The sequence below is a fragment of the Physeter macrocephalus genome, chromosome 1 (genome assembly GCF_002837175.3).
Source record: "Physeter macrocephalus isolate SW-GA chromosome 1, ASM283717v5, whole genome shotgun sequence".
Lineage (NCBI taxonomy): Eukaryota > Metazoa > Chordata > Mammalia > Artiodactyla > Physeteridae > Physeter > Physeter macrocephalus.
Window position 1 is genome coordinate 64,272,321 of NC_041214.2, and position 17,891 is coordinate 64,290,211.

Here is a 17,891-nt window from a genome sequence, read left to right on the forward strand (position 1 = left end):
GGCTCACGGGCCCAGCCGCTCCGCGGCACGTGGGATCCTCCCAGACCGGGGCGCGAACCCGGTTCCCCTGCATCGGCAGGCGGACGCGCAACCACTGCGCCACCAGGGAAGCCCCCAAAGAGATCATTTTAATTTATACAGCTGGAAAGAGGCCCTTCTGTTATTCCATTTTACAGATGTGGAACTCAGGAGGAGAGTGACTCTTGCCTGGGGTGGCAAAGCTGTCCTCAGTGAACAGAGGTGATTAACAACTACTGGCTTCCTTTCATCACATTGATTTGAACAGGCCATTCTAGAGAAAGAACCATAGCATTACCACCACCTGATGTTTATCACTTTGGGTGCAATATTTAGAGACTGGACCTCTTGGATCTCTCCCAATATATTTCCTGTAGACTTAAAATACGAAGGTCCTACATAAAAATGACGTTAATTTCCCTTCTGATAATTATCCTAAGTTATAATTGCAAGGGTTTGAGCACTGCAGACCCCTGAAACAGTACAACTGTTGATGTGTTAACTCTTCTCATCCAACTTTCTTACTGCAAATAAAGTCAAACTGTGGCCACTCAGGGGCAGCATACAGAATTTGATGGCCTTACCAAAATAGTCAGGCCCGCATTTTTCTGGTGAGCCTAAATGTACCTGGTGCTGGTAATGAACTATCCACTTGAAAAGGTATGACTTTAAAGCAAAAGGTTAAAGTGCTTTCTTATCCTAATTCAGGAGATTTGGCGTCGATTCCTTTGGGTCTGTGGATCTTTGCACTAATGGTTAAGATTTACAATTTAGCCAGGACCAGAGTTTGTTGAATAGACTCTTGCTTGATCCTTGGAATACTGCCAAGGTTGGTGAGTCACACACACAAAAACTACCCGTCATAATTTCTCACTTCAGTGAGTAAATTGGTTAGGCTCATAAATCTATCAGTAAATCAACAGCAATCCAATACCCTTAGTATAGTGAGCTTTGGCTCTGAAAATATCTGAGAAACATTTCTTTTCACCTACAATGAAAGCCCCTTTCATCTCAGAGGCATTTCATATTAGAGTTTCAAATCACTTCAGGGTGGTAAGCAAGGAGCCACATTAAAAAAAAATTTTTTTTTTAGTTTTCTTTATTTTTTTGGCCCCGTGGGGTCTTTGTTGCAGCATGCACTATCTTTCGTTGTGGTGCGTGGGCTTCTCTCTTAGTTGTGGTGTGCAGGTTTTCTCCCTCTAGTTGAGGCGTGTGGGTTCCAGAACACGTGGGCTCTGTAATTTGCGGTACGGGGGCTGTCTTGTTGAGGTGCTCGAGTTCAGTCGTCGCGGAGCATGGGCTCTAGGGCGTGCGGGCTTCAGTAGTTGTGGCTCACGGGCTCTAGAGCACAGGCTCAGTAGTTGTGGCGCACGGGTTGAGTTGCCCCGTGGCATGTGGGATCTTAGTTCCCTGACCAGGGATCAAACCCACATCCCCTGCATTGGAAGGTGGCTTCTTTACCACTGGGCCACCAGGGAAGCAAGGAGCCCACGTTTAATTGTTGAGAAAAAAGTGGGAAAAACAAACCTTTCTCAAGCTCATAAAATTTCTCTATATATTTTGACTCTTTAATTATGACTTTTAAATCTGATTTGATGACACCATGTCAAGCTGCCAAGAAAACTGGAGGATTTCTTCAGGAATAAGGGCTTTTACTGTGTCTGTTTCTTCTATTTCTGAACAATTATTGCTAATAGGATTATAAACTCTAAAACTACATGCCTTGAAAATTGAGTTGGACTCCCTCCTTGGGGCTAGGTGAGCACTCAGGAAGGGGTGTGATACAGGGTGAGATTTGGTCAGGGGCCAGAGATGTCTACCTGGCCTTAATTCTCATTTTCTCTGCAGACACTGTACCTCACTCAGATCCTGGATGCTTACTTGGAGCCACTCTTTCTCCTCTAAATCTATGCTGCCTTCCAGTTCCCTTTATATTCTTCCTGTTTTGTTTTCTCACTCAAGATTACAGGCTCCCTTCTACCAGCTCATTAGTTTAAAAGAAAATATGGAAATGTGGAACATAATTCAGCATCGAGTTAGAAAAGTCTATCTCTTCCTCCAAGTACTCATCCAGAAAAAGAAGATTGATTATGTTCTTTCCAAATTGTTGAAACATTAGTATATTATCAGTACATATTCCTAATTGCACATCTTTATTTGAAAGGATACACGGAATTCGGTAACATTGGTTGATTTTGGCGAGAGAAACTGGATGACTGAGAGGCTGTCCTTTTTGTACTGCTTTGAACTTTAAAACAACTTTTCAAAAATAAATATAATTAAAAATGTTATCTGTAGTCCTGGAGGGTTAATTAGACAGCTGATTAGAGTTGACTTTTTAAAATTTTGTCAGTCATGCAAAAACTTTCACAGAATAAAAGGATGAGCTCAAAAAAGGTATATTCAAAATAATCAAGGCTCTATTTTCAGAACAAATCCTCCCACTCCATGGGGTTGGCTGGTGGTGGGGAGGACAAAAATAGAATTCTGCAGTAGTTTTCTCGTTAGGCATTCTTAGAGTTTGGGTTACCCTGATCTTGATAACATGATGCTTTACATAGCAAATACTGTTACACATAAAATGTTTTAATCATAGTCTCTATATGAGAAAAATATGTTGAAGTGGGATTTGCAAAAATATTATCTCAGGAGACAAAAGAATGGGAATAGTCCCTTGGATTCCATCCTAGTACCAGGCCTTTATTGGGTTATAGTGGCCTTTTGGATTGAACAGGCATTATCTCTAAAGGCATTTCTACGGAAGCACTGGTGTTCCCTTACTATCTGTTCTTCCTTCTCTTTCCAAGGTCCAGTTCTGTTTAATGTGGTCTGGAAAAACCTGCCTTTTGATCTAGGTAGCCAGGCTGTAATTTATTGACTACTCTAGGTAATAGTTAAAAGTCCATGTGCAGAGAATGAAAAACAAGTGACTAAAGTATACTGAGTATATAGCACTGTGACCAAAATTAAAAAGCACAAGCTTTTTTAACATCTGCATTCAAAGATAAAACTAAGCTCAATTATCCTCATTTTAAAGTGAGTTACATTAGTTGGGAAGTTTGGGGGGTTTTGTTGTTGTTTTTTGTTTACTTTAATTCTTAGATTGTTATATTAAATATTATTACTGTCAATATACTGAATCGTTCCTTAGATAAGGTATTTGGTCTTAAGAAGAGTATATGACCTCTTCCCTTGTTGAGAAAAATTGTCGAAAGTATATAATAACATTTGACATTTGAAAAAAGTTACATTTCAAAAATAGCAATAACATTTCAAGTTATAAACCGCTTCTATTCCGTCCTCTCATAATATCACAGTCATATACATCACCAGAAGCCATGGCCTTGTGAACTACCTGGAAGTTCTGCCCAATGGCCTAACATCATAAGAATTTACTGAATCAGTTTAATTTTGCTAGAGGCTTAGCTATCTAATTGAGAGGACCATGTTTATTTTAAAAATGTTTTTTCTAAGATATCAGGATAAAAATTTTCAACCATGGAAGGAGAGGATCTAGGATCCAGTGCTGATAGAAATGACAAGCTGTTTGCCAATATCAAGGGGCTTAAGTACAGAGCAAAGGAGAAAGAGCCCAGGTATTTACACAAAAATACCAAGTGTCTGTGTCCCCAAGTGAGTTACTAATGCACAAATGAGTGACAAATGACATCTTCAGCAGATAAGGAGAACCAGTGATCCACCTGTTCAGTTATGCCTAATCTCAATACAGTGGTTGGTTATTCACAAATAGGACTCTTCCTGTGACCCACTTGGTTCTATCTACATACCCACTACACGTGGACAATAAGTCATAGGTCACTTTTATATTACAAGGTTATTTTACTCCCATTTCTGGACTGATGAACAAGCAGAATATTTATATAGAGTATTTAACTTACGGAGAGAGCAGTGAAAACTGTGTTGACAGCACCAACTCCAATCGTTGCATAAACAGGTTGGCTGATTCCAGCTGTCTGAAAAATGCTGGTTGAGTAGTAAAATATCTGCAAAATAATAATAGTTTAGCCTTAATCAAGAAGCCTAGCACTCATGGATTTAAAGCAAGAATTATTTTAGTTTGTTTATTTTTAGGTGTTTCAACGGAACCAGGGTCCCTAGAACTCCCAAAAGGTTTTATCCACCCTCTTCTTCCAGGGAAGGAGAAACCACAATCTTCCTTCAGTGTGTAAAGCTTCCAATCACTTAAAAGTTCTCCTTATATTTAGCTGAAAACTCTACATCTGCACTTTATTTTTTTGTTAAAGTATAAAATACACGCAAAAAAGTACACATATCGTTTAAGTGTACAGCTCAATTAATTTTCACAAACTAAGCACACCTGTATAGTCTAGATCAAAAATAAATCATTTCCTGCCCTCCAGAAGCCCCCTAAATGTCACCCTTTTTTCAAAGGAAACTCTTTCACCTTCTATCCTTATAGATAAATTTTGCCTAGTCTTGTACTTGGTATAAATGGAACCACATAGTGTGTATTTTGTATCTGGCATCAACATTACCTTTGTGAGAATTATCCATATTGTTATATTTTCAGGCTGTTCATTATCATTGCTGTTTAGTGTATAATTGTATCAATATACCACAATTTAGTTACTCATTCTACTATTGATGGGTATTTAGGTAGTTATCGTTTAGAGTGGTTATGAATAGTGCTGCTATGAACATTCTAGTACAAGCCTTTTGGTAAAATATGTATACATTTATACCTAGGAATAGAATTGCTGGGTTATAGTGTATGCATGTTCTCAGCTTTGATAGACACTGCCAAACAGTTTTCCAGAGAAGTTGTGTCACATACGTACTACTATATATAAAATAGATAGCTAATGGGGACCTACTGCATAGCACAGGGAAGTCTACTCAGTACTCTGTAATGGCCTATATGGGAAAAGAATCTAAAAAAAGAGTGGATATATGTATTTGTATAACAGATTGCTGTAGGCCTGAAACTAACACAACACTGTAAATCAATTATACCTCATTAAAAATTAAAAAAAAAAAAAGTTGTGTCGATTTGTACTCTCACCAGTGTGTATAAGAGTTCTGGTTGTCATTGCATGTAACCCAAAATTTTCCACCAATCTCAGTGGATGGTGAAATCTGATTCACAACCCCCCTAATAGGCTTTATTATTTGGTTATGTCCTTATGTTTATAATAGTCTTTTAGATCATCTTTTTTGTTCTATCATCTTCCATCAGTTCCTTTCCCACATAACATGTCCTGCTGCTGGTGGCCTCTTCCTGCAGACATGGCTGATGCAGGAGGACTGTTCAGACTGTGTTCAGTGAGGAGTGGATTACTCACTTCACACCAGCCCACCATTTTAGGCTGCCTGACAGCCTGTGGGTCGGCACTTCCTGGATGCCTCTAAGTCAGGCACTGGGAAAGAAGCTAAAGCAGGGAGGTTTAGAGAGATTAAGTGTTGTGCTCTTGGATATACAAGCAGAGCTGAGAGAGAGGATACAGATTTGGTCTCTGAGCCCCAAAGTTATAAAGAGTTAACGGATAAAAAATGAGTATCAGGGGGCTTCCCTGGTGGCGCAGTGGTTGCGTGTCCGCCTGCCGGTGCAGGGGAACCGGGTTCGCGCCCCGGTCTGGGAGGATCCCACGTGCCGCGGAGCGGCTGGGCCCGTGAGCCATGGCCGCTGAGCCTGCGCGTCCGGAGCCTGTGCTCCGCAACGGGAGAGGCCGCGGCAGAGGGAGGCCCGCATACCACAAAAAAAAAAAAAAAAAAAAAAATGAGTATCAAGGACCTGTTAAAGGAGGATGGAGACCACAGCAGAGCAGCATTCACTTTGCGGAGTGAGGCTCAGGTCTTCTTTTGCTTCAACTCATGCTTCAACTTTTGCTTTCTTTGCTTCCCCCAAGTCTCTGCCCATTCATCAGTCACCCCCAAAGTGTCTTTGTGAATCTAGGATTGGCTCACTATAAAAGCCCAAACCACATTTTTAACAGCAATGAAAGGGGATAAGTGATTTTCTTTATCTAGTTTCTTAACAAATGCTTAATTTTTTTCTTCTAGTAGCTAATTGTCAGTAGAACAATTTTAGTCTGCATAATACAAGAATTTCAATTCAAAACCTAAATGCTAGCTAGTTTAGTACTCAGAATGTTTTTCAGTCATGTCTTTTCTATTACCCTTACTCACCAATATCATGTCAGTTCACTCTATTGTTTATTTTGTGTGCTATCTCCCCAAATAGAGTGAAAGTTTCTTGGATGGCAGGAAACTTCTTTGCACGAGGCTATCTGGTATACTTCATTTAAATAGACAGAGGGAATCATGGACTCCTTTTGCTTAGGCTATCAGAAATCCTAAATTTGATACTCAACTCTGGAAGCCCCTTGTAATTTAATCTTCTAGTTATATTTATTCTCCTTTTCCCTCTTTTGTATTCATTATGACTTGCCTTTTAACCTTCATCTTAATAGACATGCAGACCACTGATTATTGACATTTAAAAAAACTGTAAGCTGATTTTAGAAGGCAGATGAGTCAAGACAAAAAATTAATGCTCATTCAATATATTTGTTGTAGTGAGACATGTGATGTCAACATTTTAAAGTATCCTTTAGTTATTTAAACTTAAACCTCTTTCCTCATCTATCTTAATTCACTTTGCTCTTAAGAGTTAGGGGACGTTCTGCAACTTACCCCATTGATTCCAGAAAATTGCTGAGCCATGTGCAGCATCAATGCCACTAGAATAGGCTGTCGGTAGCTGGAATTGGTGAAGAGCTGAATTATGGAGACTTTCTTTTCACTTGATGCTTCTTCCCTTTCTTTTCTCATCTCAGTGATGTCTTTGGTGACATCATCACTTCCTCTGAGTCTTTTCAAGCCTGTCCCCCAAAACGATCAGGTTGACACAACTCAGGTCAAAACAAAAATAAATTTATTTGTATTATGTTAATGAAAGAGCTACAGTTCTGCATAGCACTTTCTGTTACTTAATAGCATGGGTGTTGGAAATTCTTTCTTGTTAAATTAAATCCTGCTTTTTTATTTCTCAAAAAAGCAGATGGGCTTCCCTGGTGGCGCAGTGGTTGAGAGTCCGCCTGCCGATGCAGGGGACACGGGTTCGTGCCCTGGTCCGGGAAGATCCCACGTGCCGCGGAGCGGCTGGGCCCGTGAGCCATGGCCGCTGAGCCTGCACGTCCGGAGCCTGTGCTCCGCAACGGGAGAGGCCACAACGGTGAGAGGCCCGCGTACCGCAAAAAAAAAAGCAGAACATTTCGCTTCATCTTATGACAAACAAAACTGTGATCCTCATTATCATAGAAGGATAATGCAGGAAAGGTCTTTTAGAAGTCTCTGTATGTGGATTTTCTGTTTGGGTTTGTGTGAATGTTTATGGTTGCAAAATGGCATGCACCAGTCATATTAAGTGATCTTGCATATTCTTCTTACATATAATCACTGACTTCATTTGGAAAGCACTGGTACCAATTTCATGAGTATCCATTCATGCACACTCTTTCTCATTAGCTGATAGTTCCAAAACAATAGGAAGAAAGTAAAACCACCCATAGACTTACTTTTCTTTGCTTTGGCTTCCTCATCCAACTTGATGTAAAGGTATCTGGGGCTTTCTGGACAGAAGAAGAGCAGCAAAGATTGGAAAACAGCTGGCACAGCAGACAGACCAAGCAGGATGTGCCACAGCTCATGATTGCCCAGGATAAAGTCGAGGCCAACGATCTGAAAAGTCAGGGAGGAAGCATATCAACTGCACATCACTTTGGATCTGCCTTCTGAAACAATTTGTTGAAAAAGCACATTGGCTATTTGATAGTAATCCCTGACAATTGTGACTCACGTATGCACAAGCATGCACACGATGAAAACTACTGCTAGTGTGTCTCATCTGAACTGAATTATGGACTCTTTGTTCTACAAAGAATTCACCTAGCTTTGTTTTCATTAACTCCTACGGGACATTTAGGATGCGAATCAACGAAACTTTTAAGCACACATTTGATGTCTAAAACAACAGCAAAAATCATGCATCTTTGGACCTTTGTTAAAAAAATTTCTCCTTAGATTACCCAGAACTTAAATAGAATGGGGTTACATAGATAAAACAATTACTCTGAAGAGAACTAGTTTTGTGATCCCTACTGCAAGTAGTTTATCCTCTGGATAGCCATAGGTTTGAGGTTCTAGGACTCCCTCTGAGAACGTAGGACAGAAGGAAAGAATAGAGCCAGCTGAACAAGAACTGCTATTGTAAGCATCTGCATATTAAATTTGAGCGGGTAAGATTCTCAAAACAAAGGAAACCTGGGTAGGCAAAATTTTGAAATGTTGTATTCCTTGAAATCTAAATGGAGTAATTTAATTCTAGAATAGCTTCAGCAGTTCAAGAGGTGGCTTACCAGGTCACTTCCAGTGCCAACCCCACCACAACTCCAAGGAGAAAAGTGAGGAGTGGAGTAGTAGTACTTTAGCTTTGAGCTAAAAAGCCCATGCCTCTATACCACCTCCACTACCACCTGTGGAACTGCCTTTTTCCTCTGTGTTGTTCTACTGCGAGAGTGGACAATCAGGGAAGGAGAAGTTGGGTAAAGTAGAGGATGGGTGAGGTAGGGGATGGGAGTTTTTACCTGACTAATAAGAATGCCTGTGACAATGGCCAGCTGATGAAGGGCACCAATAGCACCCCTGAGCGTGGTCGGAGCAATTTCACCAATGTACATTGGAACCAAGCCTGAAATTAACCCTGAATGAAACATGAACATAAATGTTAAAGTGTAGCCAGGGCTATCTCAATAACAATAATTCTGTTTAAGTACAGTCAATATTCTGCTGAAACTCCCTTCCTGAGTTTATTGGAAGGAAGGGCCCTTGTCACCAACAATTACACACAGTTTACGCAAAGAATGTTTGTTGATGCGACTCCAAATGAAGTTGTAGTTGGATATACAAATAGAAAGGAATGGTTAGTCATGCGTTTGGCAATTATTCATAGCATTGTCTTATTTAGTTAAAAAAAAATCCATGTTAATATTGAGTTTGTATCATAATGCCTTAGGTTATCTTCAGAAAAGAGACTGAAGAATGCTTTAACAATATTCTTAAAAACACAATAATATTCTCACTCTAGTTTTGTGGGATTAAAGGAAATTAGAACTTATCTAGACCAACTTCTTTACTTGATAAAGGTGAGAAACTACTTAGCCAAGATCACAGTGCAATAGAGTGTTAGTGGAGAACTACAAGCCCTGTCTGAGTTTCCACAATGTGGAGGTGCCTCAAGGTCACAGTTGAGTTGGCCAGGCTGAGGGGGAAGGTGGAAAGGGTTGAGGAACTCAGAGGCTCTTCCCCCAATCACTCCAACCAGAGCAAACCTAGCTTCTTTATTCTCTCCAAATAATAGGCTTCAGAAAAGATTTTATGCGCATAAAGACTTCTGGTGCTTAAAGGAATACGGAAATTTGAAAAGCTCTAGGCCATTCTGCCTTCTATAGTTTTCCTACATGCAGATGCAGTCAGTCATGTTGGAAATGGTGGAGTATCTAGCCATTTGCTGAGTGCATAAAAAGGTCAGAGACTATCAATGAGCAAGGCTGAATGCGATGTTTGGCATTTTCTTAAGAATTTAAAAGTAAGATTTGTCAGAGGCTTCCTCTTAGAGAGACGGCCTGCCTATCAAATGTATAAAAGATGCTTTGAGGAATTGTTTCATATTTTTTTTCAATATTTTTTATTGCTTCAAATTGTTCTTAATATCACATGAACATTTGCATGATTGATAACAGCATCTGAATTTCTGCTTTTACATGTAACTCTAATGAGTGGTCTGTTGATCTTAAAGAAGAAGGGGAAAAAGAACCCATTTGTTTGGTCCTATTCTAGGCTGTACTATTTTTGTGTAATGCCTAACATTATACCCCAAGAACAGAAAATGCAGATAAGCTCACAGGTCTGAGGTCACATGAACCTGAAGTCAAATTGTATTTCCTATAATTTTTAGCAATTTTAATGCTCATAATAGGATCAGACATAATTTTAAAAGGTGGTTGGAGAGTACAAGTTACCTGGCTATGCTAGTGATAGGTTGCTCCATGTTATGTTTACAGCATTTATTTTCAACTTTACCAAAAATATTTTGTAATTTTTTTCTTGCTATATTTTAAAAAATAGAGAGAAAAGATAGAAGAATCATGATTTGGACTTCTTTGATTGTGTTATTATTTGTATTTTACAGAAGAGGAAACTGAGTCTCACATTCAGTTACTAAGGCCAGACAGAGACAGTGCCAGAATGGATTCACTCTGAATCCAAACCTTTTTCCACAAGTGGGGTGACTCTTTACCTTGATCAGGCTACCCCTTCAGTTATTTTTATTAGCATTGAAAATAACAAAAAGAGACAAGTAATCTTAGATTTTTGTTTCAACTGATCATTGAAGACGCATGGAATTATAGTCTTTCCTCTTTGCAGGTAAAAGTGTTAAAAATATTTTATATACCATTTTGTGCCCTCACCTTTCCTCTCCCACCCCCAATGGATATTATTAGTGGCTATGATTTGGGACAATGGGTGTTACTGGGATTGAGAAGCAAAAGATTTGACTATTTTAGAGAATGCACGATCCTCCCTTTCTGCTGATAAGTTGCTTCAGGTAGTTTGAAAAGCTGTCTCCAAGAAATAGTGATTCAGCTGTTTAGATGTGAAGTTCTTCGGAGGAGCACCCTTCCTCCGTTCTGAACTCCTCTACCAACTGATTCTGCCTGATTCCCTCTCCCTATGGTCAGTGCCACTTTAACCCTTCAACCAGCTACATGTGGAAGCATTTAGGGCTAGGGAATGTGGTCTGAGAAATGGGCCAGGACGTCAGGGTCTTTCCAGATAGGAGAGACAGAGACATCAGTGGCCAGGTAGGCCATAAGTGTAGAGTTAGGGGTCTGTGCATAGCAGTCTCCCACTGTCTACTGAACAACAGGAGTAACGATAACAGCTAGCACATTCGGCAGCTTGCTGTAGTCAGATTCTATGCTGAACACTTATTCTCACAAGCATCTCCAGGAGGTAGATACTGTTAACCTTCTCACTTACTGGATAAGGAAACAAAGTTAAATAATTTGTCTTAGATCATAGGACTAGAAATGTTGTCATTGCTGTGGATAAGAACATACCCTTACAACTCCACTTACTGGTCCCAAACCTCCCTGACTCAGGACTGCAACTTTATGCTACTGCCTTTCCCTTTCATGATGTCACTCGAGGCTCAAAATCAGAATAATGTTCAGGTGTGTGTATGTGTTTGTGTGCGTGTGTGTGTGCGTGTGTGTGTGTGTGTCTGTGTGTGTGTGCATGACTTACCACAGTAGAGTCCTGATATGCCTCTTCCTGAAATTATAAGAATGTGAGATGGTCCCAATTTCGAAAACCCCATCAAGAGAGCTCCAACTAATGAGAGAATGTTTGCTACCAACATGGCTTTGATTCTGAAAATTTGAAAAGCAAGGATTAGAAATTTAGCATCAAAACTTGATAAAATTATTTGCTTTCAGAGCATGCTGAGATTTTTACCTAAGACTGAATATTTTAATTTTGCTGATAGAGCTAGTTGGGGAATCTAGCTGCCCATGATTAAACCATGATTAAGCCATGATTTAGCAATTAAACCATGATTGCTAATTTGATCTGTCTGTGGGTTAAAGCATTAACAATAAGTAATATATATATAATGGGAGAATTTGGGTTGCATGTACCTGATCTCCACATTTTGATAGAGATGATTCAATTGTGATGATGACTGGTTTGCTGTAAGATAACACTTCTGACACCTTTTCAAATAGTTAACAATTAAGTTTTCTAGAAGTTGATTGTTTTAAAGAATAATTGCCTGGTGATAGCTAAATTTAATTCTGTGGTTGTAACCTATGACACCCCTTTGTTTTTCTTTTAATGGTACAAGTTTTTAGTTGATATAGATCATGAAAGGAACTTTCAAAGTTAAGTTTTCTTTAGTATGAATTATTTGGAAGTAAATTAAAACATGCTTTTACTTTAAGCCTTATCATAGAGAACTATAGTTATCCCTATTTTGTCATTGTATGCCAGCATATTTCCAGAATCTATGAGTTAATGTCAATCAATGTAAAATATGTAATAAAGCTGACAATAGCAACAAAAACATCATTTTCAAAATTAATCATATGAAAATTGACATTTGAAGGTATCTGATACTCTTCCTCCTGTTAAATGGGAAAGTGAGGTACACAAAAACCTTCTTCAAAGTTCAGTAGATGCCAAGGCCAATAAAAGAATTTGAGTGAACAGGTGTGAAAATTTTTGTCCCACAAAGAAACGTAAGTATCTTGTTATGCTCTATTTCAGTGCTTCAAACTTTAATAGGTGAGCTTTTTCTAAGCAAGTATCTTAAACACCAGATTTTTTTTTTCTGGAAAATAAAACTATATAATCTCATACTGCAATGATTGCCCAAAAAACCATGTGATAGGCTGGATAATACCCCACAAGAGTCCACATCCTCATCTTCAGACCCTGGGAATATGTTACTTTATATGGCAAAGGGATTTTGCAGATTGATTAAATTAAGGATTTTGAATTGAAGAGATTATCCAGTCGGTCCCAATAATGTAATCAGGACTATCCTTATGCTAGGAAGGTAGAAGAGAAGGTGATGTGATGAAAGAAATAAAGCTTGTAGTGATGTGCTCTGAAGATGGAGGAAGGGGCCACAAGCCAAGGAACAGAAGTGGCCACCAGAAGCTGGGAAAGGCAAAGGAAATGGACTCTTCCTCAGAGCCTCCAGAAAGAATGAGCCCTGCTGACACTGTGACTTCAGCCAAGTGAAACTGAATTTGGGTCTCCAAAACTGTAAGAAAACAAATTTGTGTTGTTTTAAGCCATTAAGTTTGTAGTAATTCATTAGAGCAGTAACGGCAAGCTAGTATATGCAAGTTATCAAGTACCCAAAGACAGGTAAATAGAGTGCTTTAGAGCTGACCACCTTCAGAACTGCATAGTAGAAAAAGTGTTTCTCTGTGAAGTGCTTTTTCTCTACACAAGGACAGAGGGCAGGCAAATTCAATAATTTGCCCTAGGAAACTGTTACTAGCTAGCTAATAGTATATTCCATTAGGCGGGAAAAACATAAAAAGTCGTAGAAGAGATAGATAGCCTGAAAGTATTTTTGATGCCGGATTGCTCTAAAGTCCCTCTTCCTTACCACCGGTGGATGCTGGAGCACTCTATACACCTTAAAGGATTTTTTTTTTTTTTTTTTTCGGTATGCGGGCCTCTCCCTGTTGTGGCCTTTCCTGTTGCGGAGCACAGGCTCCAGACGCGCAAGCTCAGTGACCATGGCTCACGGGCCCAGCCGCTCCGCGGCATGTGGGATCTTCCCAGACCGGGGCACGAACCTGTGTCCCCTGCTTCGGCAGGCGGATTCTCAACCACTGCGCCACCAGGGAAGCCCACCTGAAAGGAGTTTAATTTCTGCTCAGACGTGAGAAATGGCCACGAATAAATAATCTAAAAATACACGAAATGGTTGAATCAGGGAGAAAGAAATCTATGTCTAAGTATATTTCTTTAAATCTTGCTCTAAATACTTCTGTAGGCATAGGCTTCTTCATCATCATCATCATCTACACTTGCTGCCTGCTCACTTTGTTTCAAGCAGTGTACTAAACCTTTTATATTCATTTAAATTTAATCCTTACAATAATGCCACGAGGGAGGTATTTTTTTTCCCACATTGCAGATGGAGGGAAACGTCTTAGAGAACTGAGGTAACTTGCTCATTTTCACATAGCTATTAAGTGACAGAGCTGGGATTTGATCTGTGTGAAACCAAAGGTTAATGCTTTATTTTGGTGAGTTCCATTTTTGATACAAAAGAAAGAACATATTCAAAGGCATGCTGTGTATACCTTCCTTCACTCATGGTAGTGTGGACCGCCCAGATCATGGTCTCCCCCACCTTACCCTGGTACTTAAATTTTAAGTAAAATTTGACTCTGAGAACCTAAATCTATAAAATAGTGGCTATAGACATCTATTGACTATTAACACAATTACAAGGAAAGATGTTTTTTAAAGCAGTAACGGAAAAGTACACTTTTATTTACTTTTAACTAGTAGAGCAATAACCCTGGCAATAAGGACCATCATATTATTTCTCAGGGAATCTCCCTAGAAAAATAGTTTTGTGAGAGAGACTGAACTATTTTGTCTTAATTTTGAAGTTAAAATTATTAGTTTTAGGGCTATTTTCAAGGAGGATCATTTTTCTACTGAAAGTTGGAGGAAGCCTCACTTTTAGTTCACAATAAACAATTTGATAGATGGTCATTTGACATTGTTGATGCTAAATCCTAAGACTTTTTTTTTTTTTTTTTGGCTGCGCTTCGTCTTAGTTGCAGCACGCAGGATCTTCGTTGTGACATGTTTTAGTTGCAGCATGCGGGATCTGTAGTTGAGGCATTCGGGCTCTTAGTTGTGGCATGCATGTGGGATCTAGTTCCCTGACCAGGGATCGAACCCGGACGCTCTGCTTTGGCAGCACAGAGTCTTACCCGCTGGACCACCAGGGACGCCCCTAAATCCTAAGATTTGAGAAGACAAGCATCCTGATTCCATCACCAGGACACTAATTAAATGTTTTAGAGTAAGTCACTGGATTGTTGGAATCTCTTCTCTAAATGAGGGACAAGGGCTTAAATTTTTTCTTCAGTGATGAGAAGAAGTATAAAACATCAATAGCTGCTAAAAGAGTCAGTCTATCCATATTTAAAAATTTAACTTAGCTTTGCTTAATATTATTTATTTGAGACATAATTAATCTAGAAAAATTTCCAACTACTGCTTAAACCAACTTGGTGCAAATTGAAATGATTTTTAAATTTTTAAAATAATTAAAGCCTGTTAATGACCTGCATAATTTATGGATACTGATTTAAAGATCAGCTAAACACCATAAGTTGATAAAAATTTGAAGAACTGACCATTTTCTTTTATGGTAGAGGAAGTCCCTCTCAAATAAGAGTAAGAATAAAACTTGAATTACCATGCTACCCATTACTTAAGAGAAATTCTTACAGTCTTATTATATAAAAGCTCCAGTACAAGAGCAAGAAGTTATCAGAATTTAATAACCAGAAAGGGAAAACTATAATTTAAAGTAGGAATTTTAGGACTTCCCTGGTGGTCCAGTGGTTAAGACTGCACTTCCACTGCAGGGGGCACGGGTTCGATCCCTGGTCAGGGAACTAAGATTCCTGCATGCCATGTGGTGTGGCCAAGAAAAAATAAAGTAGGGATTTTAATAATTAAATGAGGGACTTCCCTGGTGGTCCAGTGGTAAAGAATCCGCCTTCCAATACAGGGGACGCGGGTTCGATCCCTGGTCGGGGAAATAAGATCCCACGTGCTGCAGGGCAACTAAGCCCACGTGTCACAACTATTGAGCTCGCGTGCCTCAACGAGAGAGAGAAAACCCGCATGCCTCAACTAGAGAGAAACCTGAGCAGACTGCGTGCCATAACAAAAAAGATCCTACATGCCTCAACAAAGATCCTGTGTGCCGCAACTAAGACCCAATGCAGCCAAAAAAAAAAAAGGAAATAAATAAATATTTTAAAAAATAGTTAAATGAATTGTAATCCAGTATTACTAAGATAATTGCCTATATCATTTAGAACTTTAAAGGTTTTTACATTTTCTAAATTTTCTATATTTGCATGTTTTTATGATGAGAAAAAAAGTGATAAAAGATGGATGCAAAGAGCAGAAAATAAATCTAAAGAAATAACCGTTTTATTTCCTGTTTTACTTCCTCTCTATGGGGGTGGGGGAGATCCAAGAGCTTTAGTACATCACATGACTAAATGAAATTTGAGTGTAAAGGAGTTTCACTGATGTGTTTAATCCAAAACACGTAATAGAAACCAAAGTAGAGAAATGGAGACACCACTTGCTTCAGCCCCTTGTTGGGGCTTTGAGATAAAAGGAGCAGCAGCTAGAAACCCCATGCCAAGTATATTGGGGAGCTGGGGATATTGACTGGACCTTAGAACCTGACTGATCCAAATATCTAATTCTAATCTGAAAATGAAAACCTGGATGTCTGAGAAATGGAGCAATTTGATGAAGCCAGCAATCGACTCCCAGGTTAAAAATTCCATGCTTGACTCCCCACTGAGTTCCTGAGTAAACCACTTGTGCAGTGGTTTCTCAATATATTTTACAAGTTACAAAGTCAGAGAATCAGAGTGATTATCTAGAAATACACACCAAACTCACTTTTGCTGTAAATGCCTCCACTATTAGGCCGATGGTTGCAACAGATTTCTCCATTATTTGGTCCAATACCAACCTAACTCATAGGGTCGTGAGTTGAAAAAACAACTCTGAAACTATTCCACAGAAAGAAAGATGATTTCTTTCTAAACAAATTATGACACCCAAAATACTGAAGTTTCTGTGTTTATGTTTGTTTATGATATTTGCCTACCTTCCAAGCTGGTCTCCAAGCAACCCACCAAAAAATGAGGCAATCATTCCACCAACTGGAAAGCTTGACACAGACAGGGACCAGAACATGGTGATGAGGCTAGCAGATGCCACAGGCTCTTCCTCAGCCCAAGGGGTTGGTGTTGGGACCCCTAAGAATGGGCTTGTGGGTAGTTCCTCTGTACTGTTGATAGCATAGCTGTTGATACCTTTTCGGTCATCAAGCGGAACACCCAAAACATGTCTATAATGGGTTATTATTACCTAAGGAGATAAAATAAAGAAAAATAGCTCCAATATTTCAAACATTCTGTATATTTTTTGTTTGTTTTTCCTTTAAAATATTTGTTAGGTGTTTAAACAGGATTATCTCAATTATGTGTGTTATGCACATACTAATGCATATAGTTGTTTCAGTTGACCTATCCTATAAAACAGAGGTCACAAATTCCAGTGCCAACAGGAACCAGACAGGAACAAACAAGTGAAGGAGGCAAGAAGGGTCTTGATGACTAGAGGACTGAAACACTGTCTGTGATTTTGAGAATGTAATAGTGAGTTGGCAGAATTTAGTTGTCCCTTCTGAAGGAGGAAGTTGCAATGTGAGACTAGTGTTGCATGACCTTAATTTTTTTTTTAACATCTTTATTGGAGTATAATTGCTTTACAATGGTGTGTTAGTTTCTGCTGTGTAACAAGGTGAATCAGCTGTACATATACATATATCCCCATATCTCCTCCCTCTTGCTTCTCCCTCCCACCCTCCCTATCCCACCCGTCTAGGTGGTCACAAAGCACAGAACTGATCTCCCTGTGCTATGCGGCTGCTTCCCACTAGCTACCTATTTTACATTTGGTAGTGAATATATGTCCATGCCACTCTCTCACTTCGTCCCAGCTCATCCTTCCCCCTCTCCATGTCCTCAAGTCCATTCTCTACGTCTGAGTCTTTATTCCTGTCCTGCCCCTAGGTTCATCAGAACCATTTTTTTTTTTTAGATTCCATACATATGTGTTAGCATATGGTATTTGTTTTTCTCTTTCTGACTCACTTCACTTTGTATGACAGACTCTATGTCCATCCACCTCACTACAAATAACTCAATTTTGTTTCTTTTTATGGCTGAGTAATATTCCATTGTATACATGTGCCACATTTTCTTTTTCCATTTATCTGTCGATGGACACTTAGGTTGCTTCCATGGCCTGGCTATTGTACCTAGTGCTGCAATGAAAATTGGGGTGCATGTGTCTTTTTGAATTATGGTTTTCTCTGGGTATATGCCCAGTAGTGGGATTGCTGGGTCATATGGTAGTTCTATTTTTAGTTTTTTAAGGAACCTCCATACTGTTCTCCATAG

The 17,891-nt window shown here is 39.3% G+C and overlaps 1 protein-coding gene across 2 annotated transcripts in view; it reads right to left on the reverse strand.

Annotated features, from left to right (window-relative positions):
* SLC2A2 (solute carrier family 2 member 2) overlaps positions 1-17,891 on the reverse strand; it is a 29,881-nt gene that overhangs the window by 1,837 nt on the left and 10,153 nt on the right. The window contains exons 3-8 of one of the 2 annotated variants that reach the window (XM_007100806.2): positions 16,532-16,794; positions 11,368-11,492; positions 8,646-8,761; positions 7,578-7,740; positions 6,694-6,881; positions 3,918-4,022 (exon numbers count right to left, since the gene is read on the reverse strand). In XM_007100806.2, the coding sequence (XP_007100868.1) occupies positions 3,918-4,022; positions 6,694-6,881; positions 7,578-7,740; positions 8,646-8,761; positions 11,368-11,492; positions 16,532-16,794 (960 nt within the window). The remainder of the gene's footprint in view (positions 1-3,917; positions 4,023-6,693; positions 6,882-7,577; positions 7,741-8,645; positions 8,762-11,367; positions 11,493-16,531; positions 16,795-17,891) is intronic. The other variant, XM_007100807.1, reaches the window with a different exon arrangement.